Source organism: Bos indicus, chromosome 21 (genome assembly GCF_029378745.1).
Source record: "Bos indicus isolate NIAB-ARS_2022 breed Sahiwal x Tharparkar chromosome 21, NIAB-ARS_B.indTharparkar_mat_pri_1.0, whole genome shotgun sequence".
NCBI classification, from domain to species: domain Eukaryota; kingdom Metazoa; phylum Chordata; class Mammalia; order Artiodactyla; family Bovidae; genus Bos; species Bos indicus.
The window spans coordinates 16,150,109-16,177,921 of NC_091780.1; the positions used below are offsets into that span (position 1 = coordinate 16,150,109).

At 44.3% G+C, this 27,813-nt stretch overlaps 1 protein-coding gene across 5 annotated transcripts in view; it reads right to left on the reverse strand.

Moving 5' to 3' along the window:
- Positions 1-296: 296 nt before the first annotated feature.
- The window catches only part of SV2B (synaptic vesicle glycoprotein 2B), a 256,051-nt gene continuing 228,534 nt past the window's right edge, over positions 297-27,813 (reverse strand). For all 5 annotated transcript variants that reach the window (XM_070775062.1, XM_019983967.2, XM_019983969.2 and 2 more), the window contains exons 10-13: positions 21,793-21,926; positions 17,393-17,593; positions 9,751-9,910; positions 297-3,349 (exon numbers count right to left, since the gene is read on the reverse strand). In XM_070775062.1, coding sequence (XP_070631163.1) covers positions 3,166-3,349; positions 9,751-9,910; positions 17,393-17,593; positions 21,793-21,926 — 679 coding nt within the window. In that variant the 3' untranslated portion in view covers positions 297-3,165. The remainder of the gene's footprint in view (positions 3,350-9,750; positions 9,911-17,392; positions 17,594-21,792; positions 21,927-27,813) is intronic.

A 27,813-nucleotide genomic window follows, 5' to 3' on the forward strand; every position in this document is an offset into this window, starting at 1 on the left:
TTCAGTGAATAGTTCCCAGGTAAGTGTTGGTCATATTTTCCCATTCCTCGAAGACTATGGGAGACTCTGTAGTAATATCAGTGAGCAACTGGTCCAGAATTAGACCAACTTGCAACCCACTTGTAACCCACTGCAAGCACTACGTGTCACCTTGGTCACATCATTTAAGCTCTCAAGGTCCCCACATGCAGCATAAGAAGGAAATGATTGTCAGCATCCCGTCAGCACATCCAGTCAAAGATTCCAGAAGAGACTTCAGAGTCTAGAAATAATCTTTAGTCTCAGTTCTTTAAGGCTTGATTACAATTACTTTTATTATTATTTTTAATGAACTAATACAAGGGGCCAGGAAACCCTGGGAAAGAGATTATTTATTACATGACCTCAGGGTCGTGCGCTATAAACGTCACAAGTAGGCACACCCCTTTCACTATTTATTTCCAGTAAAACAAAAGATCGAGAAATCAGCATCAAGAGATGACACAGTACAGCTGAGACCATTAAAAGCAACTCCTCCCAAACTGGGCATCATAAAAGTACATCATGAACTGCGAACAGATTTGCTCAATGAGGGACAGCTCATCCTTCTGATTCTCCATGAATGCCATAGGGAGTTTCTCAGGGTAGAATGTGAAATGAAAAAGAAGCGCCTGGCCAGGAATGCTGTACATTATCCCCCAATGACCTGCCAAAGGGACTATTTTTAAAGATGCATTTATCTTAGCAGGAGTGACAGCATTTAAGAAGTGGCCAGGTCCCAGTGCCAGACAATCTTGCGTGGGAAAAGTCTGCAGAGCATGACTGTACCTCTACAAAGGCCTGGGTGATGGATGGGATGCGAATTGCCCTTGGTTGGCTAGATGGTTGGTGTATGGAGCCATAAGGATAATGCAGAAGTGAAAACTTGGGAATCAAACAGAGTTTACCCCAAATTGTTACAGCCATCCCAACACTCAAAAAAGAATCAGGCTTTAGATTTACAAGATCCATCCTAACTAGAAATGCAGGCTTTTGCTGCCTTAAAAATTTCTTAAGCAGTAACTAACTGTTCATCAAATTGTACTATCCCACTGAAAAATCATGTTATAAGGGAGGTAGTAATCCCAATTTACACCGTTCTCTTTTATGAACCTAGCCAGTGTATTTTGTATCACAAGCAAGTATATTACAGCTATGTTACATTGATCCTCTCATTATTGATGTAGCACTGATGTTAGGTAACTCCTGTAACAAACTGAGAGAAACACTAATACACAATGATACATTTACACATCTGGGGGAGTCAGGATATCAAACCAGAGTCGATGAGTCTTCCTTCCCTGCACAGAAAAAAAAAATGGTGATCCAATTATCAGTGGACGAGAGAAGCAAAGAAAACCTTTTAATCATTAAAACTGATCGCAGATCCAGGATAGAGAGGTGCCAGGAATTTACTCTTTCTCCTCTCCACCTTCTATCCCAGAGTATAACCAAAGGATGGCTGGAAGCTATCACGGGGCCTAAGTGTGTCTCCAAAACAGAAAATACACTCAATGCTGCCATCTTTATTCTTCTTTAAATTTTTGAGGTTTCTGGTAGCAAAAGCCTGGCACTTTATAGAATTGAAAGCATCACAGATCAAAGGGCTAGTTCTTGCAGACTGACATCCATCTGGCCTCAGGGTTCACCTCCAGGACCCAGGGCTTATAGCTCACAGTCCCTTCCACGAAAGACAGTTCTGATGGGTGAAACAGTTGTTCTTTTTCCATGGATTCAAGACTTCAATCTATTACTGACCTTTGCCGAAGCAGTTTGTCCTGAGTTCCTCACCCCACCCCCACCCCACTCCCATTCACGTTTCATGCTAGACCTCAGGAAAGTGTTCCTTGTGAGGACTGAAGAAAAACAGATATGACAACCCCTGCGCTCCCCAACTCCCATGCCAATGTCTGCTTCAAAAAGAAGCAGAACTGAGACACACAGAGTAGATTTCCATGGGTCTGACCATTATAATAAACACGGTCGTGTCTCACTGCCAAGTCTATACTTTGAAGGCCTGCGGCTGCCTTTCCCCATCCCGCCCTCCATCCCCCATGCCCACCACATCTCATTCCTGCCTACAAAGACGATGGCAGGAGCCACGGAACACTTCCCGTTTTGCCTCTGGGGGAGCAGGCACGTCAAATGCTAGGATGGACGATGGTGAGCTTGCGTTTCACCAGCAGTCTATGTAAGAGAGGAAATAATTCCTCCCCCATGAGAAGAAAAGAGCCAGAACGAGATGAACAGTGCAATGTGAGTTCATGAAGTGCATCCTCCCGCCAGCAAGTTAAATGGCTATAAGAAATTGTGCTTGCACTTCACTCCATCAGCCCCAATTTCCTGGGACCTCAAACACCAACTCCTCTCCAAATATGGCTAAATGCTGGCAAATATTTGCAGACACCATTTCTGCAAATGAAACCCAAAGACAATTATGTACAAAGTTAGTTTACAGAATGCCTATCCCCTTAAGTGTTTTTGACTAGATCAAAATAGGAATAAATATTATTCTTCAATTTACCCCCTAATCATCAGGAAAACTTAGGACTCTTGGAGGGGGTGACATAGATTTCTACAGATATTGCTCAAATATTTGGTTTCCTATATCAGAGTATCTTCAATGCTATTGTGCCAATTTTCAAATGGAAACTATGAGAAGTAACACTTTAACTGCAAAAATATATGTATCATATGTACTTCAGAATTCAGATGATGACTCAACTTCCCCACCAAGTCCATTTGTTAAGTCCTTGGGCTCCGAGGAACTTTACGGAGGAACGTGAGTGTTTCTCAAGTTCATTTTGAAATGCAAGAAAGTCCTTGTACCTTACTTGCAGAAATACACACCCCTTGCTTAGTGTGTGCTCCCACTGGGGGGTGCTCTCCTCCTTGGGCTGGGGACACTAGAAGCCAAGCATGGAGTTCTGAGATTCTACGGGAGGACAGCTCAGGAAACCCCCAAATCAGTCACCTGAGTTACAAACATACAGACAGCAGAAATGGGTGCTAAGCTAGGGGTCACAAGCTCAACTTTTCCTCCTGCGCTATCCAGGTGTCCACCAGACAGTGACAGACAGGAATTGAGGGCACCGCTGAGGTTCCCAGACGGGGTTCTTCCAACATTTCCTTTCCCGGGTAGGTGGTTCACATCAGGACCTGTTCTCGAGTCTCTGGCAGTCGAAGAGCAATCAGGCCACCCCCAACAAGAGAAGTGGCCGCCAGAAGGATGGGGACCACTTTGGTGATCCCAACGAAAGAAGCGAAGATGGTGTTTCCCAGGATGGCGCCAAATTTGCATAATCCGTTGAGGATGCCAAAGGCTGTTGCCCTGTAAAAGAAGGAGAAAGTAAACCATTCTGAAGGATACAAACTAGACCGCCTTAGATGTGTAGGACTGGGTTCTTTCTTTCCCTTGCTAAAGAAGTAGAGTGCAGCCTGGACGGGAGGAAGTCTGGGGGAGAATGGATGCATGTGTAGGTACCGCTGAGTCCCCTTGCTGTTCACCTGCAACTACAACATTGCTTTCTAATCAACACATTCTGTTCTACCACAACATGAAATAAAAAGCTTTTTCAAAAAAAAAATAAAAAAATAACAATCCTGTCGGAGTGAATCCCTCAAGCAAAAAATAATAATAATAATAATAAAGAAGTATAGTGAAGGTGTGGGAGGGAATTTTTTCCCCTAAATATCAAAGTAACACATTCTTATTTTAGCCTAATTTGGCAATACAGAATAACATAAAGATTCAAGAAATCACCTGCATTAACTGCAAGGAATCACCATTATTTTTTTTTAACCAAGATAAACATTATTTTAATGGAATATTATTTAAAAATAAAAATTAACACCAAAAAGTTCATAATGAACAAAATACAAATTTTTAACAGTATCAGATAGCATAGGTGTGACTGATTTCCTTGGGCCTCAGGCTCTAATATATGGTCCAGAGAAACATTCCAGTAAGACAGTTTACTTAAGAAGATATCTTCCCCCAAAGCTTTTATTTCATTTTATTTTATTTATTTATTTTTTTTTAGGTTACACAAAGTGAGAAAGCTTTTTTTATTGGAGATTCTCATAAAACTTCTAACATAGCAAAATACTTCTGAGACTTTCAGAAGATGATATGGCATGCATGATTTCCAAAACATATTTAATGAGAGAGCTCTTTTTATTTTCATTCACTAAGAAGTTGAAATATTAGATGATTTTTTAAATACCTTGCTTATTCTGATAGTCTCCCAATTTTATGATTTTTTTTCTAATTTTATTTTATTTTTAAACTTTACATAATTGTATTAGTTTTGCCAAATATCAAAATGAATCCACCACAGGTATACATGTGTTCCCCATCCCGAACCCTCCTCCCTCCTCCCTCCCCATACCATCCCTCTGGGCCGTCCTAGTGCACCAGCCCCAAGCATCCAGCATCGTGCATCGAACCTGGATTGGCAACTCGTTTCCTACATGATATTTTACATGTTTCATTGCCATTCTCCCAAATCTTCCCACCCTCTCCCTCTCCCACAGAGTCCATAAGACTGTTCTATACATCAGTGTCTCTTTTGCTGTCTCGTACACCGGGTTATTGTTACCATCTTTCTAAATACCATATATATGCGTTAGTATACTGTATTTATGTTTTTCCTTCTGGCTTACTTCACTCTGTATAATAGGCTCCAGTTTCATCCACCTCATTAGAACTGATTCAAATGTATTCTTTTTAATGGCTGAGTAATACTCCATTGTGTATATGTACCACAGCTTTCTTATCCATTCATCTGCTGATGGACATCTAGGTTGCTTCCATGTCTTGGCTATTATAAACAGTGCTGCGATGAACATTGGGGTACACGTGTCTCTTTCCCTTCTGGTTTCCTCAGTGTGTATGCCCAGCAGTGAGATTGCTGGATCATAAGGCAGTTCTATTTCCAGTTTTTTAAGGAATCTCCACACTGTTCTCCATAGTGGCTGTACTAGTTTGCATTCCCACCAACAGTGTAAGAGGGTTCCCTTTTCTCCACACCCTCTCCAGCATTTATTATTTGTAGACTTTTGGATCGCAGCCATTCTGACTGGTGTGAAATGGTACCTCATAGTGGTTTTGATTTGCATTTCTCTGATAATGAGTGATGTTGAGCATCTTTTCATGTGTTTGTTAGCCATCTGTATGTCTTCTTTGGAGAAATGTCTATTTAGTTCTTTGGCCCATTTTTTGATTGGGTCGTTTATTTTTCTGGAGTTGAGCTGTAGGAGTTGCTTGTATATTTTTGAGATTAGTTGTTTGTCGGTTGCTTCATTTGCTATTATTTTCTCCCATTCTGAAGGCTGTCTTTTCACCTTGCTAATAGTTTCCTTTGTTGTGCAGAAGCTTTTAAGGTTAATTAGGTCCCATTTGTTTATTTTTGCTTTTATTTCCAATATTCTGGGAGGTGGGTCATAGAGGATCCTGCTGTGATGTATGTCAGAGAGTGTTTTGCCTATGTTCTCCTCTAGGAGTTTTATAGTTTCTGGTCTTACGTTTAGATCTTTAATCCATTTTGAGTTTATTTTTGTGTATGGTGTTAGAAAGTGGTCCAGTTTCATTCTTTTACAAGTGGTTGACCAGATTTCCCAGCACCATTATTAACATTTTGGAGTATTTCCTTCCAACTTGAGTTGTTCACAGGCTTCCCAGGTGGCGCTAGTGGTAAAGAACCCACCTGTCAATGCAGGAGACATAAGAGAGGCAGGTTTGATCTCTGGATCAGGAAGATCCCCTGGAGGAGGGCATAGAAACCCACTCCAGCGTCCTTGCCTGGAGAATCCCATGGACAGAGGAGCCTGGCGGGCCGCTTCCATGGGGGTCACAAAGAGTCAGACACGACTGAAGCAACTTAGCATGCACACAAGTACCTGAGTATTGTGACATATTGCAAGAATGAAAAAGGATGAAGCAGAAAGTGTAAGTGTTCCCCATTAATAACTCCTCTACCTTCTTGAGGCAAAAACAGTTCTGCCTAAATAGCAGATCTCCAGATATAAGACTATATTTCCCAGACTCCTGTGCTTCCGAGCCTAGCCATGTGAGTAAGTTGAAGCCAATGGGATATAAGTACAAATGGCAGTTCCTGAGAAACTTCCTTAAGAGATGTCAAGAGTGGTCTTTTCCAACTGCATAGCACAGGGAACTCTGGTCAATGTTATGTGGCCATCTCGATGGGAGGGGCATTTGGGGGAGAATGGATACATGTAAATGAATAGCTGAGTCCCTCTGCTATTCACTTGAAACTATCTCAGCATTGCTAATTGGCTATGTGCTGTGTGCTTAGTCGCTCAGTCGTGTCCAACTCTTTGTGACCCCATGGAATGTAGCCGGCCAGGCTCCTCTGTCCATGGGATTCTCCAGGCAAGAATACTGGAGTAGGTTGCCATGCCCTTCTCCAGGGATCCTCCAGGGGATCTTCCCAACCCAGGGATCAAACCCAGATCTCCCACATTGCATGCAGGCCCTTTACTGACTGAGCTATCAGGGAAGCCCAATAATACTGGAGTGGGTATCAGATCAGATCAGTCGCTCAGTCGTGTCCGACTCTTTGCGACCCCATGAATCGCAGCACGCCAGGCCTCCCTGTCCATCACAAACTCCCGGAGTTCACTGAGACTCACGTCCATCGAGTCAGTGATGCCATCCAGCCATCTCATCCTCTGTCGTCCCCTTCTCCTCCTGCCCCCAATCCCTCCCAGCATCAGTCTTTTCCAATGAGTCAACTCTTCACATGGGTGGCCAAAGTACTGGAGTTTCAGCTTCAGCATCATTCCCTCCAAAGAAATCCCAGGGCTGATCTCCTTCAGAATGGACTGGTTGGATCTCCTTGCAGTCCAAAGGACTCTCAAGAGTCTTCTCCAACACCACAGTTCAAAAGCATCAATTCTTCGGTGCTCAGCCTTCTTCACAGTCCAACTCTCACATCCATACATGACCATAGGAAAAACCACTCCAATATAAAATAAAAAGTTTTGTTTTGTTTTATTTTTAAAGAGTCCTTTTTCCTTCCATCTTGCTTCCTGGAGTGTAGACGGTCTCACTGCAGACCATGACTGAGGTCATGAAAGAGGAAGAAACAAGATAAAAAGAGCCCTCAGTTCCTATCTGCCTACGTCTGTCTTATTAATATCTGGAGTCTCTCACTCATGGCAGAACCTAATCCTAAATGGTATTAACCACACTTCCCAGTGATAACTACTGTTAACCATCAATTGTCTTCTGACTCCATTTATGTATACAGGCAATACTCTAAGCACTATTGGAATTTTCCAGGTAAGAATACTGGTGTGGGTTACCATTTCTTTCTCCAGGGGATCTCCCCAACCCAGGGATTGAACCCTTGACTTGTGCGTCTCCTGAATTGGCTGTCTTTCAGTCGTTCAGTCGTGTCTGACTCTTTGCGACCTCATGAACTGCAGTACCCCAGGCTTTCCTGTCCTTCACCACCTCCTGGAGTTTGCTCAAATTCATGTCGATTGAGTCAGTGATGCCATCCAACCATCTCATCCTCTGTTGTCCCCTCTCCTCCTGCCTTCACTCTTTCCCAGCATCAGGGTCTTTTCCAATAAGTTGGCTCTCTACATCAGGTGGCCAAAGTACTGGAGCTTCTGTTTCAGCATCAGTCCTTCCAATGAATATTCAGGGTTAATTTCCTTCAGGATCAATCGGTCGTATGTCCTTGCAGTCCAAGGGACTCTCAAGAGTCTTATCCAACACCACAGTTCAAAAGCATCAATTGATGCTTCAGCGCTCAGCCTTCATTATGGTCCAATTCTCACATCCATATGTGACTACTGGAAAAACTATAGCTTTGACTATACAGACCTTCGTCACCAAAGCAATGTCTCTGATTTTTAATATGCTATCTAGGTTTGTCATAGCTTTCTTTACAAGTCACTAAGCCACCTTAGAAGCCCATGTTCTGAGCACTAGTCCGCCCCAAATTAAGTAAACTGTCTGTATTTCATACCACAAGTTTATAAAGAATATATATATTTTTACTTTAAATTCTTTTACATTTTTTCTATAACCATGCCACACTTTATCTTTATCCATTTTTTCCAACTCCAACCCCAGTCTTTTTGTTTTCAGAATTTTTTGGATATTTTCATATGTGTATTTCTCCAAATAAACTTTACAGTCATTTTTTTCGAGTTTCCCAGGGTGGGAAAAAAAAAATCTCATCGAGTTGTGAATGAATGCTTCAAAAGCTGAAAAATACTTAACATTTTTGTGAGGTTAAATCTTCTTAGATACATATTGACATATATTTAAGTTTCATTTTATATCTCTCAGTAAAGTTTTATGATTTCTTCACATAAGCTTTTCAGTTTTCTCATCAAATGGATTCTAAAATATTCTATGATTTCTTCCATTATTAATGAATTTCATTTTATTTTTAATATTTGATCTTTTTGAAGATCTATAGATTCTTATGTCAGTTTTACTATTGACCATTTTACCAAATTATTTTATTGTTTCTATTACTCTCTTCTTTGTTTAATTCCCTTAGGTTCCCTGGATTTAAAACCACATATCACTGAAACAGTAACTTTCCACCTCTTATTTTTTGTAATAGAAGTTCTTTGATTAACAGAAGAGGTTTCAAATACAGTATTCTGTGCTTTTCCATAGCTATCTGTAATCCAATACCTCTGTCGTCAATCGCGGGAATATCATTATTTTCTGCAGAATTGCATTTACTTGCCTTCCACACCACTTCACACTTATTTCTGGCCCAAGAGCCACTCACATGCAGTCCTGAAAAATCCCCCCTCCACATACTATGAATCCATTTAAAATACTGAGAAAGTGACATGGAACAATCTCCAAAATATATGCCTGTGAGAATAAAGCATGGCATAGAATGTTAGCATGTTCTCATCTTGGTTTTAAAGGGCGGGATGGTAACATACACACAGAGATGGTAGCAAAACACACAAACACATACACACACAAACACATACACACATGCATTCCCATTCATGCAAAGAATATTTCTAACGAGTACACGAGAAACTGGTAGCAACTGCTGCTTCTGAGAGCGGAACTAGCAGCCTATGGTGGAAAAAAGATTGAACTTTTCATTGTAAATCTTGTTTTTCCACTGTCTGATTTTAAACTGTCTGTGTAACTTATCTATTAAATAAAGAAAAAATCCACAGAAGAAAAAAATTCCCCCTCCATGAGAAGAAATTACCTGCTAAGCGATGGGCCTTGATTCTATGCCTTTAAATCAGACCTCTTCCTAAAGAGTGTGCATGAAAGAAAATAAACGCTGCGCGTTCCTGCCACATTCTCTGCAAATCCTAACCATCGTGCCTCATGCCACCTTTATTTCTGCTCCACGCTTTGTCTGTCCAGCTCTTCCCCTGTCTCCTTCATATCCCACTGGCAGGCCTGTTCTCATCTCCCTTTGGGTGGCACATACATAGGTTTGGCCCTGGCTCCTCTCTCCTGGACAAGGTTTGCCCTGGTCCTTTACATCTTGCCATCCAACCCACTCTATCAAGCCTTAGCCTTCCCAAGCCCAGGCCTATGCCAGCCTCTGGGCAAGAGAAACTCAACAACCCAAGAGACATTTGGTCCATCGAACTCCAAGAAGACCAAGACGGCCGCGGTGGAGGATCTCGGGGCAGGCTGACTCCTGGCTAAAGAAGCCCAAGCAAGTCCCAAGGGAAGCACAGAGAGGAGCTGACCTCTGGTTGGTGGGATACAGCTCCACTGTGATCACATCCAGCGCGTTCCAGGCAGCAATGCTGGTCCCGCAGAACAGGCACTGCCAGCCGATCATCGCAGACTCACTGTTGCCGAAAAACAGGAAGAAGCAGCAGACGGCCGAGATGAGCATGGAGCCACCTGCCCAGGGAGATCAGAGGAGAAAGAAACATGAAACCCAAGTCAGACAACACCTGCAAAAGCAGGTTCATCTCCACACACAGAGAGCACAGCTTGGACCCCCACATGGCACCCCAGCCATGGAATTACAGCCTTCTGCATGGGTCATGTCACCAGAATGAGCCCCCAGGAAGGATTTCGAGATTCTCCCTCCCTAGTACTGTCCAGTGGTCATGTATGGATGTGAGAGTTGGACTGTGAAGAAAGCTGAGCACCAAAGAATTGATGCTTTTGAACTGTGGTGTTGGAGAAGACTCTTGAGAGTCCCTTGGACTGCAAGGAGATCCAACCAGTCCACCCTAAAGGAGATCAGTCCTGGGTGTTTATTGGAAGGACTGATGTTGAAGCTGAAACTCTGATACTTTGGCCACCTGATGCAAAGGGCTGACTCATTTGAAAAGACCCTGATGCTGGGAAAGATTGAGGGCAGAAGGAGAAGGGGACAACAGAGGATGAGATGGTTGGATGGCATCACCGACTCTATGGACATGGGTTTGGGTGGACTCCAGGAGTTGGTGACGGACAGGGAGGCCTGGCGTGCTGCGGTTCATGGGGTCACGAAGAGTCGGACACGACTGAGCGACTGAACTGAACTGAACTGAGTACTGTCCAGACCAGAGTAACTGAAGACAAGGCAGAGAGGGTGGATATTAGTTCAGAAACTATTATATGCCAGATTTCCTAAGGTGCCTGAAATTCATCAATGTCAGAAGACTCCATTCTTGGGACTTCCTCGATGGCTCAGTGGTAACAAATCTGCCTGCCAATGCAGGAGGCACGGATTCAGTCCCTGATCCCAGGAAGCTCCCACAGGCCACAGGGCAACTGAGGCCCTGCTCCAGAGCCCCTGGGAGCCACAAATACTGAAGCCTGTTGCCCTAGAGCCCGTGTTCCACAACAAGAGGGGAGCTCCCCCTCGCCGCACCTAGAGACAAGCCGGCATGGCAACGAAGACCCAGTACAGCCAAAAATAAATAAATAAATGAAAAATTTTTTAAACCCAGGACTCCCACATTGCAGGCAGATTCTTTACCAGCTGAGCCAGCAGTGTAAGTGAAAGTCGCTCAGTCTTGTCCGACTCTTTGCAACCCCATGGACTGTCCATGGAATTCTCCAGGCCAGAATACTGGAGTGGGTAGCCTTTGCCTTCTCCCAGGGATTTTTCCAACCCAGCCACCAGGGAAGCCCCTTAATTTTTAATTGAAGGATAATTACTTTACAATATAGTGACAGTTTCTGCCACACATCAACACGAATCAGCCACAGGCATACGTATGTCCTCTCCCTCTTAAACCTCCCCCGACTTCCCTCCCCATCCCACACCTCCAGGCTGTCACAGAGCATAGGCAATCATCTTTTTTTTAAGACTCCATTCTCATGGAGCTCAAGTTCAACTGGACACCGGTTACAGAAGAACACCTGATCAAGAGCCCCGCTGCACACTCTTATGTATGCCACCTGCATCCCGGATATCTAAGCTACCCTCCTCAGCCCTGCCCTGTGCCCCAGGAAGCTAACCCCTGCGGACGGCATGCCTGCGGCTGGCTCCCTTGTCAGTTGCAGGGAGAAAGGGCTCGGGGTATTTCATGCCAGTTCCCAGCCTGCTTTATAAGCCCTTTCTGGGGCAAATGTTCCATCCCTCCAGGACTATAGTTTCTCCCGGATGCCTCCTCCTCCTTGGTTCTAGCTCTCTCTGGGTTCAGTTACTGCTGTTTTCTCCCTCTGTCCCTGGAGATAGAGCCTGCTGCCCACTGTCACTAGTATCTGGGGGTCTCATCAACCTCATCTATCCCCATAACCCTGCCCACACATTTAAATGCTGCTCCATCGTACAGTCTTCACCAGAACTATCTTGGGTGAATTCCTTTTCCCACCAGGACTCTGGGTGATACAGTCAATAACAAGAGATCCCCTTGAAAGAAGGCTAAGTCGCACCCTACCCAAATTCAATACATCCAGCCCAGAAGAGCTGGGGAAGTCTTGAGTGGGTGCAAGGCAGGGATCAAGAGTATGTCAGGAAATATGGTGGGAATAGTTGGCAGAAAGGAAGAAAATAAGCAGGTCCCAACCAACCAGCTGGGAAACAGAGAGGAGTCCCCACCAGGGATCAGGAGCCTGGAGGAGGGAGTTCTTCAGGTTGCGAAGGAACCAGAATGCTGGTCTGGCCTCCCCTGCAAGTGCCTCCCTGGGTGGGGTAGGGGGGGTGCCTGTGCCTGGAACCTCGCCATCAGACCTGGAGCCACTGAGACTCATGCCAAACCCTGCTGACGAGCTGGGGGACGGTAACTGTCCACCTGCATTCTGCTGATTCTGAGGAAGGATAGGGCTGTGGCTGGGTAGCATGCTAACCTCTTTCCAACAGTGAGGAGAGAACTAGAGTGGGAGGAGACTGCTATCTACTGGACCACAAGTGTCCTGAGAACTGTATCGTCAACATGCATGCATTGCTCAAAGTGGCCAGCTGTGGGCTTTGGTGTACAATGTTTATTGAACACAAAATATTATCATCAAAGAAATCATAGGGAACCATTGCTGTTGTTCAGTTGCTAAGTCATATCCGACTCTTTGAGACCCCCCTCCCCCCGCTCGCTGGATTGTAGCCCATCAGGCTCTTCTGTCCTCCAGTATGTCCTGGAGTTTGCTCAAACTCATGTCCATTGAGTCAGTGATGCCATCCAACCATCTCATCCTCTGTCCCCCTCTTCTCCTCCTGCCCTCAATCTTTCCCAGCATCAGGGTCTTTTCCAGTAAGCTGGCTCTTCACATTAGGTGGCCAAAGTACTAAAGTTTCAGCTTCAGCAACAGTCCTTCCAATGAATATTCAAGGTTAATTTCCTTTAGGATTGACTACGTTGAGTCTTCCCACTATAATCCCCCTGGTCCCCAGTTCTTCCACTCTCATCATTAGTCCTTATTCTCCTTGTTTTGGAGAGGCCTGAGGTCAACCCCAGCTGCCCCTGTGTGATCTTGAGTCAGACACTTAACCTCCCTGAGCTGTCTCACTTTCCCCATCACAGGGTTACAGTGAAGGTTAAATATATTAATATTTACAAAATGCCTGGAACAAAATCTGACTTCTAATAAGCACTTCCTAAGTGTTAGTTCAATGAAATTTCTAGTTTATGTCTATCTCTCCAACAGATCATTTGTTTCTTAAGCACAAGGATGCTGTCTGTCTCAATTAGCATTGTATTCCCATTGCTGACCACACAGCCTGGTAGAGAACTGTCCTGGACAAATTAATGTTTATTAAACTGAATAAATGAGGAATAACAGGCTCATCAGGAAAAGTTTCTTCTCTGCTGTTAACAAGGCACAATTCTGGCCCAAAGAGGGCACAGTGGCAGAGTAAGCAGGACAAATGATGCTCCAGCAGACTTGACTGGGGGTTGTCTGAGGGTCTTGGGAAAGGCAATTTCACAACAGATCACTCCACATCACATCGAGACATTAACTGAGTACCGGGTAGGTACTGGGCCCTGAGAATATAGCAGTTGATACTCTGTACACCAGACCTTTTTCTAAAGATACAGAAAGAACACTGTATGAGCTTTTAACAGTCTTGCTCAGAAATGAAACAGACATTAGTAAAAGATGAAAATATGAAGACAAAGGTCTATATAGTCAAAGCTATGGTTTTTCCCGTAGTTATGTATGGATGTGAGAGTTGGACCATAAGGAAGGCTGAGTGCCAAAGAATTGATGCTTCTGGACTGTGGTGCTGGAGAAGACTCTTGAGAGTCCCTTGGACAGTGAGGGGATCAAACCAGTCAATCCTAAAGGAAATCAACCCTGAATATTCATTGGAAAGACTGATGCTGAAGCTGAAGATCCAATACTTTGGCCACCTGATGCAAAGAACTGACTCATTAGAAAAGACTCTGATGCTGGGAAAGCTTGAAGGCAGGAGGAGAAGGGGACGACAGAGGACAAGATGGTTGGATGGTATCACTGATTCAATGGATACGAGTTTGAGCCAATCCCAGGAGATAGTGAAGGACGGGGAAGCCTGGAATGCTGCAATCCATGGGATCTCAAAGAGCTGAACACGACTGAGTGACTGAACAACATATAAAGAATGATGAATGGTAAGTATTAGCTGCAGATATCCAGTTTGGGGAGTATGACTAGTTAGCATTGGAGAACTCTATTTTCAGCTGGGATACATTCATGATGACAAGAAGAGACTCCATGGAGAAGGAAAGAATATGTGCTGTCTCCCTGCCCCGCCTGCTCCCTGTGCTCAGCCCTCCCTGCACCCTTGGTTGAGGGGGGCGGTCCATTCTTGTTCACAGGGGCACCCCCCTACCCCCAACCCTTCATCCACCCTCATCTCCCAGGAACTCTTTCGGAGCTGACACAGAATTCACTATTCAACCCTAGGTCTTAAAAGACCTGTGATAGAAATCCACTTCCCGGGGACTTCCCTGGTGGTGCAGTGGCTAAGAATCCACCTGCCAAGGCTGGGGACACGGGATCGGTCCTCGGTGCAGGAAGACCCCACATGCCTCAGGGCAACTAAACTTTTGCATCACAACTACGGAGTCTTTGGGCCCTAGAGACCATGCTCTGCCACAAGAGAAGCCACTGCAATGAGAAGCCCACGCACACAGCTAGAGAGCAGCCCTTGCGCGCCAGAACCAGAGCAAACCTGCAGGCAGCAACAAAGACCCAGCATAGCAGAAAATAAAATAAACAAAGAAATTTTTTAATTAAGAAAAATATTACTTACCTGAAGCTATTATATACGGAATGGATAAACAAGGTCCTACTGTATAGGACAGGGAAATACATTCAGTACCTTATGAGAGAGCTTCCTTGGTGGCTCAGTGGTAAACAGTCTGCCTGCCAATGCAGGAGACTCAGAATCGATCCTTGGTCCAGAAAGATCCCCCAAACCATGGAGCATCTAAGCCCATGTGCCACAACTACTGAGCCTGTGCTCTAGACCCCAGGAGAGGCAACTACCGAGCCCACAAGCCACAGCTCCTGAAGCCCAGGCATCCTAGGGCCCACGCTCTGCAGCAAGAGAAGCCGCTGCAATGAGAAGCCTGCGCCCCGCAACTAGAGAGCAGCCCCCAGGCCCTGTTGCTCTGTGTGCAGCAACAAAGACCCAGCACCGCCAAAAATAAATAAATAAATAAATCATTTTTTTAAAAAAAGAACAAGAAATTCACTTTCTTGTACAAAGATTGCTCTTTTCTTCTCCAAAACCATGGGGTTTTTTTCCCATAAAAATAGACCTGTCAGAGCCACTCCAAGTGATTTAGCTCAAGTGCCAAGTAAAAATGTATGGCTTCCGTCGCCTGTTTTTCTTCTCTATGTTGTTATTACACAGACCGACAGAGACTGCTTGAAACACGCTATTTGTCTAGCTCATTACATACTAATATTTCCAAAGTTTAAAAAAAGGGCCAGTGGCAGACGTGTCACACACTTACTCTCACTGGAGCAAACAGGTATTATTTTAACCTTTGTGGAAGAGAACCTCAGAGCAGTCGAGGAAGTCATGTGGACTCACAAAGCCAGGGCCAAGACGGCCAGCTGACTCCCAGCCGCCAGTCTCTGACACCACGCCACCCTGCAGGACCTTCTGCTGAAAAACTTGGTGCCTCCAACTCATGCAGGAAAGAGGTCATCTTCGCTGATTCTGTCGGTCCCACAGCATGACTCAGCCATGACTCAGTGGCAGACACCGAGCTGGGCACAGACATCACAGAAGTTGATAAGCCACCATCTTCCTGCATCAGGTTTCGGGTCTAACCAGAACACTGTGGCTGAAGAGGACACAGCTCAATCTGCTATGCCTGAGACATCACCATCATCTCAACGAGATTAAAAAGCAGAAACCACAGGCATGTCTTGGGCTCACCATTCTAAATATCCATGCAACTACTTATTGACAAAGAGACTGCAATTTCTTTTGTGTCCTTTGAGCCTTGCTGCTAGGATCTTGGAATTAATTTTCCCTGACAACTACATCCCTGGGGCCGAACTCATGGCATGTGTATCAGCATACTGTCTGCTCCCCCTCCCCTGGCCTTGACTCATATTCTTTCTTTAATAATTTTATTAATTTATTTTTGGCTGTGCTGAGTCTTCGGTGCTGCGTGGGCTTTTCTCTAGCTGCGACAGCGGGAGCTACTCTTCATTGCAGTGTGAGGGCTTTGCACTGCGGAGGCTTCTCTGTTTCAGAGCACAGGCTCTAGGCACACAGGCTTCAGTACTTGTGGCTCCCAGGCTCTAGACCACAAGCGCAACAGTTGTGGTGCATGGACTTAGTTGCCTCAGGGCATGTGGGATCTTCCTGGACCAAGGATTGAACCCACGTCTCCGGCATCGGCAGGCGGATTCTTTACCACTGAGCCACCAGGGAAGCCCCTTGACCATATTCTCCTGTGTACATTTTCCCTGTGCTGTGCTCAGTCGCTCAGTCGTGTCCAACTCTTTCGTGACCCCATGGACTGTAGCCTGCCAGGCTCCTCTGTTCACGGGATTCTCCAGGCAAGAATACTGGATTGGGTTGCCATTCCTCCTCCCACCCCCGATCCAAGGATTGAACTCGTATTGTTTGCATATCTCGCAATGGCAGATGGACTCTTCACCACTAGTGCCACCTGGGAAGCCCCACGTTTACCCTGGCTCTGGGTGTATATATATTTTGTTTCTTGTTCACCATGCCTGGCTTGTGTTTTGGTAACAAACTGCTGCAAATCCGGCAGAATGAAGCAAGGCAGACATGAGAACCTGCAATGCACCGAGCGCTAGGAGATGCTTTGGGTGCACTGTGTTAAATTCTCACGAACCCCTGCCAGCTCATCATAAGTCTACTTATCTATAAAATGAGGCCCAGGGAGGTAAAGCAACATGTCCAAAGTCAAAGACTGGATTCCAACATGAGCCTGTCCAACTCCAAAGCCAGAATGTTATTACTATTAAATAATAAAAAGTAACGAGATTCATCTAAGATGATCAAATGAAACTGATGCTCATTTAAAAGCATTTTAGTGTATTTTTCCACCAAGAGGAATACAAAGTGGGTACAGCAGACGTATTTAACATCCTGCTGCTGCTGCTCAGTCGCTTCAGTCGTGTCCGACTCTGTGCGACCCCAGAGACAGCCCACAAGGCTCCCCCGTCCCTGGGATTCTCCAGGCAAGAACACTGGAGTGTTGCCATTTAACATCCTACTAAAGTGCTAATAGAATTGCTGAATCAGGAAACGAAGGCTTGTGCCTGACCTGGACTACGGATCTCAGAGATCTCCAAGGTGCCCTGGGGTTTTGCAGACTTGGTTCTATACCAGCAGAATCCATCTTACCTCCGTGGTTTCCTGTGCAAGTTTTCTTGAAAAAGAAAAAGGGAAATCCCACTGCTTTTCCTCCACTTTAAGCCTCTGCCCTAGCCCAGTAGAATACAGACGTGACATCCCTGACAACTCACCAATCATCTTGAGTCTTCCGACTCTGTCCATGAGCAGGGCAGAAATGATGTTCCCAGGCAAGACAGACAGACTGCCAAGGAAGCTGACGAGGTAAATCAGGAAGTCGTTGTCTTGCTCTAAGTCCATGTGGCAGCCCTCCTTCTGCTCCAGAAAGGTGACGTTGATAAAATGACAGTTGATGAACTTATGTTGATAGAGGTCTGCGGAGAGAAGGAAACATGTGGCTCATGTGAAACAGGGATGGAGGGGGGAGAGTGCTGGGGAGACTGGGGGCGGAGGCAGGGATTGGAGTTACTCCCCTTCCTTGGGCAGGCAGCACCACCCCCTGGCCATCAGACAAAGTCAAGGAAACACGTGGTGATGACAAACCTAGACAGCATATTTAAAAGCAGAGAAGTCACTTTGTGGACGAAGGTCTGTATAGTCAGAGCTATGGTCTTTCCAGTAGTCCTGTTCAGATATGAGAGTTGGACCGTTAAGAAAGCTGAGCGCTAAAGAACAGATTCTTCCAAGTTATGGTACTGGAGAAGACTCTTGAGGGTCCCTTGGACTTCAAGGAGATCAAACCAGTTGATTCAAAAGGAAATCAGTCCTGAATATTCATTGGAAGGACTGATGCTGGAGCTGAAACTCCAATACTTTGGCCACCTGATGTGGAGAGCCTACTCACTGGAAAAGATCCTGATGCTGGGAAAGACTGAGGGCAGGAGGAGAGGGGAGCGACAGAGGAGGAGATGGTTGGATGGCATCACCAACTCAATGGACGTGAATTTGAGCAAACTCTGGGAGATAGTGAAGTACAGGAAAGCCTGGCGTGCTGTAGTCCACGGGATCGTAGAGTCAGAGTCAGACGTGACTTAGGAACTGAAGGACAACAGTACCAACAGGGGGCAAGGTGGGGATGTAGCAAGAACTCTTTAAAAATGTAACAACTTGTGTAAGTTTCTCTAAGCAAGGGGAAATGAAATGAACATTCACTGAGGGACATGTGCAAGTAGAACATCTTTCAAGCCAGGTAACAGCCCTGTTTGGATCAACAATATGACGCTGAGGCCCACCCTGCCTGGGGTACTCCTTCAAGGATTCCCAGCTTACACGAGGCAAATGACCAGAGAACTGGGTCCAGATTGAGCCAGTCACTCCAACGCCCCTGCAGAAACCTGAGCATGCTTCTATTTTTTTTTTTTTTTTTTTGAGCATGCTTCTAAATAAACACCTTTGGCTCAGCGGTTGTGGGGGTTAGGCAGGAAATATATGACTTGGTAGAGTAAAAATATTCTGCATGATGTTACAGTGATGCATATTATCCATGTATCCAAGCCCATTGAATGGACAACACCAAGAATAAAGACCTTTCTCTCCACCTATTGCTCTGGAAGTCTGTTCCTATCTCTAACTAAACTTTGAGATTTAGAAGCTTTGGCAGAAATGTGTGAGGAAAGAGGGAAAATGTGGAGTGTGGAATTTTAAATTCTGATTTACTCTTTTGTGACAGGTGTTTCATAAATAAATGCACCGTTATGTATGTGGAATCTAGAAAAATGCTACAGATGAACCTATTCACAGGGCGGGAACAGAGACACAGATGCAGAGAATGGGCGTGTGGACCAGGGTGGGGGAAGGGGACAAACTGGACGGTAGCACTGACATACACACGTCGCCACGTGTGAGACAGGAGCTGTGGGAAGCGCTGGACAGCACGGGAAGCTCAGCTCAGGGCTCGGGGCTGACCTAGAGGGCGGGGTGGTGGGAGGGAGGCTCGGGAGAGAAGGGATGTATGCACGCGTGGAGCTGACTCAGGCTGTTGTGCAGCAGAAACCAGCACAGCTTCGTAAAGCAGTTATCCTCAGATTCAAAACTTTAAAATTTAAAAACAAAAGCCTTACTAAGCAAAAAAAGAATAAACCTTACCGTGAACTATGGACTTTGGGTGATGATGTGTAGGTTCATTCATCATAACAAAGGTACCACCCTGGTGGGGGATGTTGATAATGGCGGAGGCTATGGTGTGTGACTAGGCAGCATATGGAAATTCCTGTATCTTTCTTCTAATTTTGTTGTAAACCCAAAACTTCTCTTAAAAAAAATAAAGTCTTAAAAAGTAATAATAAGCACTTGCTTTGGAACCAGTTTCATGTTCTCTGGTACCTTCTAACATCAGCTGTTCTAGAAGAAAGATCACTATATAGGCTCTCCGCCAACCTGGGTTTGGGAACTGGCTCAGTGGTTGGCCCTCGTTAACCCCCCTGAGCTTCTGCCTAGAAAGTCAGAGGAAACACCTAATGATGTCCACTGCTTCCCAGCTCTGATATTTCATGACTACAAGTGTTTGCAAAATCCTAATCTCCCCACATGGCACAGTGGTAGAGAATCCACCTGCCAATACAGGAGATGCAGGAGACCTGGGTTCAGCCCCTGAGTCACGAAGATCCCCTGGAGGAGGGCATGCATTCCTGTCTGGGAAATCCCATTGACAGAGGAGCCTGGCGGACTACAGTTCATGGGGTCGCAAACAGTCGGACCCAACTGAGCTCTCACTCACTCACCTACCACGTTAGATGTTGCATATCTATGGCATATTAAGTTTAAAAAAGCAAATGTCACAACAATATGAGCTATATAATCAATTTACTTTTAAACAAACATGTATATTACCTATGTAAATAAACAAAAGGTTTGCAAGGACACTGTTGTATAGCAGCTCCCTCTGGAAAAAGAGGAAACACTATCAGAAATCAAGTGCCAGATGGAAACAAAGTTTTATTTCAACTCTGCGTCCTTCCTAATGTTTGAATTTTTGCAATAATCATATATAAGTGTTATAGCTTTCTTAAATGCTAGGAAGAGTAGTAAGCACAGACCCTACTAAATGAACTGATATGTTGCCCATGTCTATACACACACGTGTAAGTGTGAACATGCAGACTTGATTGCACCTGTGTATATATAATGTGTGCCCGTATGTATGTTCGTGAATTGTGTGTAGTGTGTATGAACATCTGTGTAATATTGTGGTGTGTGGGAAGATATAAACATATATAGTGCGTGTGTACGTGCTAAGTTGCTCCAGTGTTATCCAACTCTTTGCGACCCTATGGACTATAGCCCTCCAGGCTCCTCTGTCCAAAGGGATTCTCCAGGAAAGAATACTGGAGTGGGTTGCCACGCCCTCCTCCTGACCCAGGGATTGAACCTGTGGCTCTTATGTCTCCTGCACTGGCAGGAGGGTTTTTTACCACTAGCACCGCCTGGGAAGCCTATATATGTATATATAGTTCATACATACGAAGTATACAGACACATAAAGTTACTTGGGCTTAAGTGTCACTAAATTCTCTGAATATATATATTCATAGAATTATATATATATACATATAACCTTAATGAAATAGCAGATTTTATCTTGGAAACTCCTAAAATATTTTACATAAATAAAATGTACTTGCTGACATTGAAAGAAGAAAAAAATAAAAGATATGCCAAAGATGAAATGTACAAAACTCCCCAATATTTTTTTAAGTTCCATAATGGACTATTTAAAGACCAAGGGATATTTAGAGACCAGATATTGAATTGCTTGAGATTGGCGTCATGAAGGGGAAAAAGATGTTCTCGCATTAAACTGTGCCATGGTGCCAATGCCAGGGAGAAAGCATTGATCCGGACACAATGCAAGTATTTCAGAGGAAGCCTCACAGACTTTACAGCTTAACAATTAAGGGATGAAGCCAAGCTTCCCCCACTTGTTATCTGTGGCCTTAATGTAAGTTGCTTAAGCCTCTGTTTCCTTAGTTGTAAGATGTGGATGTTGCTACATTTCTTACTTGAGACAGTATCTGTGAAGTCCCTGGTAAAGCTTAGTTAGTTTCCTTGTAACCCAGCTCCACTTGGTATTAATTCATAACGAGAGCAGTAAAAATAATGAGGAGTGAGAGAGAGGTGGAATTTTGTGATTTTTTTTTAAATCATGGAAGTCTGAAATGGTGTAATTTTAAAATATTCTTATCTTATTTCATGCATGAAGCTTGAAAAGATGCAGTTTTTCCTTTTCATGTATTATCGTGAGAATTTTATAAGTTTCAAATTATGCTAAGTCTTCAAGAATGCACTTCAGGCATAGAATGTAACCCTCTTGGAATGCTATTTTTTTTTAATCTGGGTCATAATTTGTTCCTACCAAAGACCCTGAGCATACACTTGTTGAGATCAGAACACTTGCCCAGTGCTTCTATTTCCATTTTACATGAGATCTTTGGCACGGCAACTTCTTTGTGCCCTGCCTGGGGCAAGAACCCAAGACTCAGCACACACACCAGTGAATACTTCACTATTCCTAAAGCTTATGGCTGAGCAGTCGGACAATTTCTAGACACCAAGCTTACCCTGTTCACGCTCTTACCTGTGTTATAAAAGATGGTCGATTCAATGGTGCAGTTTTTGAAATAGGTATCAGTCGATGTAACATCCTCAAAATAGCACTCGTCAAATAACGTGTCCTCAAAGAGTACATGTTTAAAGTACATCTTTGTGAACCTATGGGGAAAAGAAATAGCCCCCAAATGATTCATCCAGGAAAAAAAAGGAGACTTGAGACTCAAACACAAAACACAGAAAGGCAGAAGAAGGAGAAGTGCAAACTAAAAGGTTCTAGCACATTATTTTCAACCCAAACTAGTTCCCCTTTTCTTCACCGTGTATTTATAAACAGAGAGGAGCCTCAGGACCGTGGGAGCTGACTTTTAGTCCAGGTACACACAGGATTCTAGGCATCAATCTATGATTCCCAAAAGCAGATTCATGGACGTTCTGCATCAGAATCATGGAACCATGAAATAGCATGACATGAAAATATTCATAATATCTCAGTTTAGGAGCTTTAAAAACAGGAATATCCCTTAGCTGGTCTTGAAAGGTTTAAAGGCAATAGATGTATGAGGGCCTCAGAATTTTTGTTTTTAAAATTGAACCAACAAAAATGTGGGGGAATACAGGCAATGTCGTCCACACTGGTGAACATAATTGGTGCAGGCTCTGTGGAGAGCAGCTTTGCAAAATTTGAAATGCACTATCCCTTTGACCTAGGAATACCACCTCTACCAATCTGTCATGCACATACTTGCTCATGCATTCAAAGAAATCCATTCATTGATCTTCACTGCAACATTGCTGATAACAGCAATGGCTTACTAGAAAGATAGATGGAGAGATAGACAAACAATAGATAATAGACAGGGGACAGGTAAATGACAGGAGAAACAGATAATAGATTACAGACAGGGGAGACAGATGATAGAGAGAATGGATAGATAGACAGGTACCACACATAGCCATCCACCTAATTATTATAATGCCTACAGGTGCTCAGTTGCTCAGTTGCATCCAACTCTTTGCGATCCCGTGGACCATAACCCATGGGGTGGCGCAGTGGTAAAGAAACCGCATGCCAATGCAGGAGATGCAGGAGACCCAGGTTCAATCCCTAGGTCAGGAAGAGCCCCTGGAGAAAGAAATGACATCCCACTCCAGTATTCTTTGGGAAACCCCATGGACAGAGGAGCCTGATGGGTTACAGTCCATGAGGTCGGAAAGAGTCAGACACGGCCGAGCAACTGAGCACCCATAGCCATTGTAATAATCAGGCAGATCTGTGCGTCTTAATCTGGAACCATGTTTAAGATGTATTGTTAACTGAAAAAAAAAAAGAAATGCAGCGTGATATTTATAGCATGTGACTTTCTTTCCTGTGAGAAAGGATAAGGCCCACACACCTGCAAGTACATAGCACACACCTGGAGAGAGTGCCGCAGACACGGGCAGGTGTGTGCGGCCCTGGGGAGGTACACGGGGGGCTGAAAGGGAAAGTGTTAGTCACTCAGCTGTATCCGACTTTTTGTGACCCCACAGACTGTAGCCCACTGGGATCAGACAAATTTTCTTTATACCAAGTGTATATAATACTTTTTCACTTAAAACCGAAACAGCCAATAAGAGGTAAAACCCCTGGATGATTGTGAGGCACAGCCCACATCTGGAGCTGTTGCACGTCTTCAACTCCTGCTGCTGCTGCTAAGTCACTTCAGTCATACCCAACTCTGTGCGACCCCATAGACGGCAGCCCACCAGGCTCCCCCGTCGCTGGGATTCTCCAGGCAAGAACACTGGAGTGGGTTGCCATTTCCTTCTCCAATGCATGAAAGTGAAAAGTGAAAGTGAAGTTGCTCAGTCGTGTCCGACCTCAGCAACCCCATGGACTGCAGCCCACCAGGCTCCCCCGTCGCTGGGATTCTCCAGGCAAGAACACTGGAGTGGGTTGCCATTTCCTTCTCCAATGCACGAAAGTGAAAAGTCAAAGTGAAGTCGCTCAGTCATGTCCGACTCTTAGCGACCCCATGGACAGCACTTCAACTCCTACATAAACTTAAAAGGAAAAAGCAACAGGACGCTTAAAAACATAGACTCACACACAGGGACATCAGCCTCTACTGGTTATATTTCCCAAGGCTGGTTAAGCTATTAAGTGAGAAACCTTTGGCTGTGTCTTTATTTGTGAAGAATCTCAACCCTATTCATTCATTCATCTGTCAATTCGTTCACTGATTCAGTCTCAAACAAAAGTTTTACCGAGCATGGTATTAGGTGCTTTGAGTACAGACAGAAAAGACATGGTCCCTGCCCTCAAGCCTAATGGGAAAAAGAAATGGAGCCAACAGACAGTTCCAGTTCAGTGGGGACCCAGTGACCGACGCGGCACAGGGCACTGAGGACCCGCTGCTGCTCCTCAGGGCCGCCAGGCCATTCCATCCACACGATGGCCAGCAGCCCTTACTCTTCACTCTCAGCTATGTTCTGCTGAGAACCCTAACCTAGAACTACATCTTATTAGCTTTGACAAAAAGACCTCTCAGCAGTAAGAAGGCCTGGGCCAGTGCTTCTTAAGAGAAGTCCCCAGAACACTTGCATCAGAATAAAATAGGGAGACAAACTGGGAGAGTAGCATTGGCCTATATACACTACCGTGTGGGGGCTCAGATGGTGAAGAATCTGCCTGCAGTGCAGGAGACACGGGTTCAATCCCTGGGTTGGGAAGATCCCCTGGAGAAGGGAATGGCAGCCCACTCCAGTATTCATGCCTGGAGAATCCCATGGACAGAAGAGCCTGGTGGGCTACATTCCATGGGGTCACAAAGAGTCAGACAACTGAGCAACTAATGCTTTCACTTTTCATGTGTAAAACAGATAGCTAGCAGGAAGCTGCTATGAAGCACAGGAGCTCGGCTGGTGTTCTGTGATGACCTTGAGGGGTGGGATGCTGGGGGGGCGGTGGGAGGGAGGCTCAAGAGGCAGGGGATTTATGTATACATAAGGTTACACAGCAGAAACCAACACAACATTGTAAAGCCCAATTATACTCCAATTTTTAAAAGTTAAAATAAACTGACGTAACTTAGGTAGAAAAAAAAAAAAGAATAAAATAGGAGGTTATTACGAAAGATGGGAGTTCTCTTCATTCCAACCTGCACCTCTTGAACTATAACCACCAGAGGAAGATGCCAGATTATTACACTTCAGGAAATGTGAGAATCCCTGATCAAGAAAGCCAAATTGTTTTCAACAGTTTTTCTTAGGGTTAAATTTGAATCGGCCTCCAAAAGCTACCGCTGAACTCTTCCTATTTCTATGGAAAAACTGATCACTAAGCCTTTTGTTACAGGAAGATGGCTCTGATTTCAAAATTAATGTAATTTGTATGCTGACTGTATTTACTCAGGAAAGCTATTCCTGGAGCCTGCCTCAGGTCTTTGCCCTTCTTAATATATCCTTCTCTTTAATACAGTAATGGGCTGGTGATGTGGCCTCCGGTGATATTTTAATGTTCTGCCGAAGGTGGGTGAGAAAGAAGGGCCATAAATCATAACAGGTCTGACACGGGCAGACCTTAAAATGTATCTCCAAGTGAGTTATAAAAAGCCAAAGTTATAAAAGGAGAGTTAAAAGGAGAAAAGGCCAAGGCATATTTTATGAGTCTTTTATATAAATCATCTCCTCCGATCCCTAATTTATATACTGAACTGGTCCAAGATGCTTCACTCAGGAGGTCTCAAAGGCTGAAAGAAAAGTTAACAGAAGTAGCTTGTGGAACGCTTCCTTTAAGGAAACAGAAGCCATTGGTGATCCAGAGCCTGTGGTGGAATTATTATTACAAGCACTTTATTTCAGTTACCCTCAAGCCCAGTGCTTCATCCACCAGGTGATCTAAACTACGCCAGAAGTCGCATCTATGCAGTCACCATGATTTCGACTTGAATGGGCTCACGCTCAAGAAACTCAAAACTAAAGAGGGAACAAGAAAACTGACAATTAAAATCTGGCGTGATAACTATCAAGCTCAGACATACGTAGGACTCCCCTGGTGGTGCAGTGAATAAGAGTCCATCTGCCAACACAGGGGACACGGGTTCAGGCCCTGGTCGGGGAAGATTCCACCTGCCGCGGAGCCACCAAGCCCTCAGGCTGCTACTGAGCCCGTGTGCCTGCAGCCTGTGCTTCACACAAGAGAGGCCACGCAGTCAGAAGTTCATGCACAGTGAAGGGCAGCCCCCACTCGCCGCAACTAGAGAAATGCTATGAAGAAAAACAATGAAGACAGCGCGACCAGATGTAAATTGTTTTTTTAAAAAGATTAGAGATAAGCTACAAGATCATTGCAAAAGGGTACTTATGATACAGTCAGGTACAGCATGATATTCGCTTTTCCTTAAGGATAAATAAAAGCTATCCAAGCCAAGACGCAGTGCAAGTGAATTCCAGGCAAAGGGAATAGCATATGCTAAGGCACAGAGGCATGATATATAATGTATACCCTTCAACTGACTTTTTCGTTAAGTGTAAAATTCTCTTTCACATCATTTATATCACCTTTCAGAGAGAAAATAAACAAAGGGTCTATTTTCCCAAAGCTCACACACACGGACGGTCCTACAGTAAGCCTTCCACATACAGTGAAATAAAAGAGAAACTTTTTCAGGAAAGACCTGGAACTCTAATTTCTCACACATTATCTCATATCAGGTCCTAATCTGAGATGAAGCAAAGCAGGAATGAGAAAACTGTCCACGTCAGGGGACTTCCTTGGCAGGCTAAGGCTTTGCCTTCCCTGGTCAGGGATCGAACCCACATGAGGATCATGAGGCCATGGCCAAAAACCCAAAACATAAAACAGAAGCAATATTGTAATAAATTAATAAAGACTTTTAAGATGGTCCACATTAAAAAAAATCTTTAAAAAAAAAGAAAATCACTTCAGAAAATACATGCTTGGGCTCATTTTGCTTAAAGAATGAAGGAAACAGTGGGTCTTTTGTTTATAACTTCTTTGCAACTTCTTAAATTCTCTGTATAACTCTAAATAACTTCTTAAATTCTCCACACATAGGCATCAGGCTTTAACTTCACCTCTGACACCACCTTTCAAAAAATGAAGAATAGAGTTCAACTTTTAGCACTGTTATTAAAAGATTTCAGGCAAGTCTCTTCTCTGCAGGCTTGTATTTTAAAATCATTAAAATAACATTATTGAGGAGATGACTTTTTCCAGCTCTAGTATTTGGTTTTATAAATGAGAGGTATCTTTACTATAAGTAGCCTGGGAAAGAAGAGTGGAGTGGAAATGGCCATCAAATGGTTGAAATACTATTTCATGGAGAAGCAGACATATATGATGGGAAATACTGGCTCTTCATCTGCCAAACAGACTCTCTAAGGACACGTCCTTGTGCCTCAGGGGATCTGCCAGTAAATCCAACTTACTTTCTCCATCTTCTCTTAAGCTTACGGCCACCTAAGTGCTGAAATCACCATATCTCACCCTGCCTATTTACACGGATCCTAGAACATTTTTTAAAAAAGGGTACAACTGAAAAGGAGCAGGATACTATGGTCCTTGCCTCCCATGTCCTCAGCCTCCCTTTTGTCTGTGGAAAAACTTTAGACAAAGAATAAGTTCCATCAGAGAAGTGAAAACATGCAGAAACAAAGGAAAACAGTTAAAGGAGAACAAGTAATAATAGTTTAGCCATTACGCATAGTCAGGGACCCTTAGCTCCTTCTCAAGGACTATTCATAATATTCTGAGCCGTGTCCTGTGAGCTGACAGGACACGGCTCAGAATAGTGTCTGACACCCCCACCAGGTGGAGAAGTTGACGGCATGAAGACCAGACTATAGCCGTGATATCAGCTGTCACAATTCTAAGAACCAGCCTCAAAGAAATGGAAACAAACCAATCCTGGAACTGAAGATTAACTGCACTTAAAACGGTCAAGGTACCACTGGTCAGATCCCTGATGACCAATTTCAAGGTGACTGTCAGCCGACTGTACTGTTTCTGCATATAGCCCCCTTCCTCCGTCTGTAAAAGCTC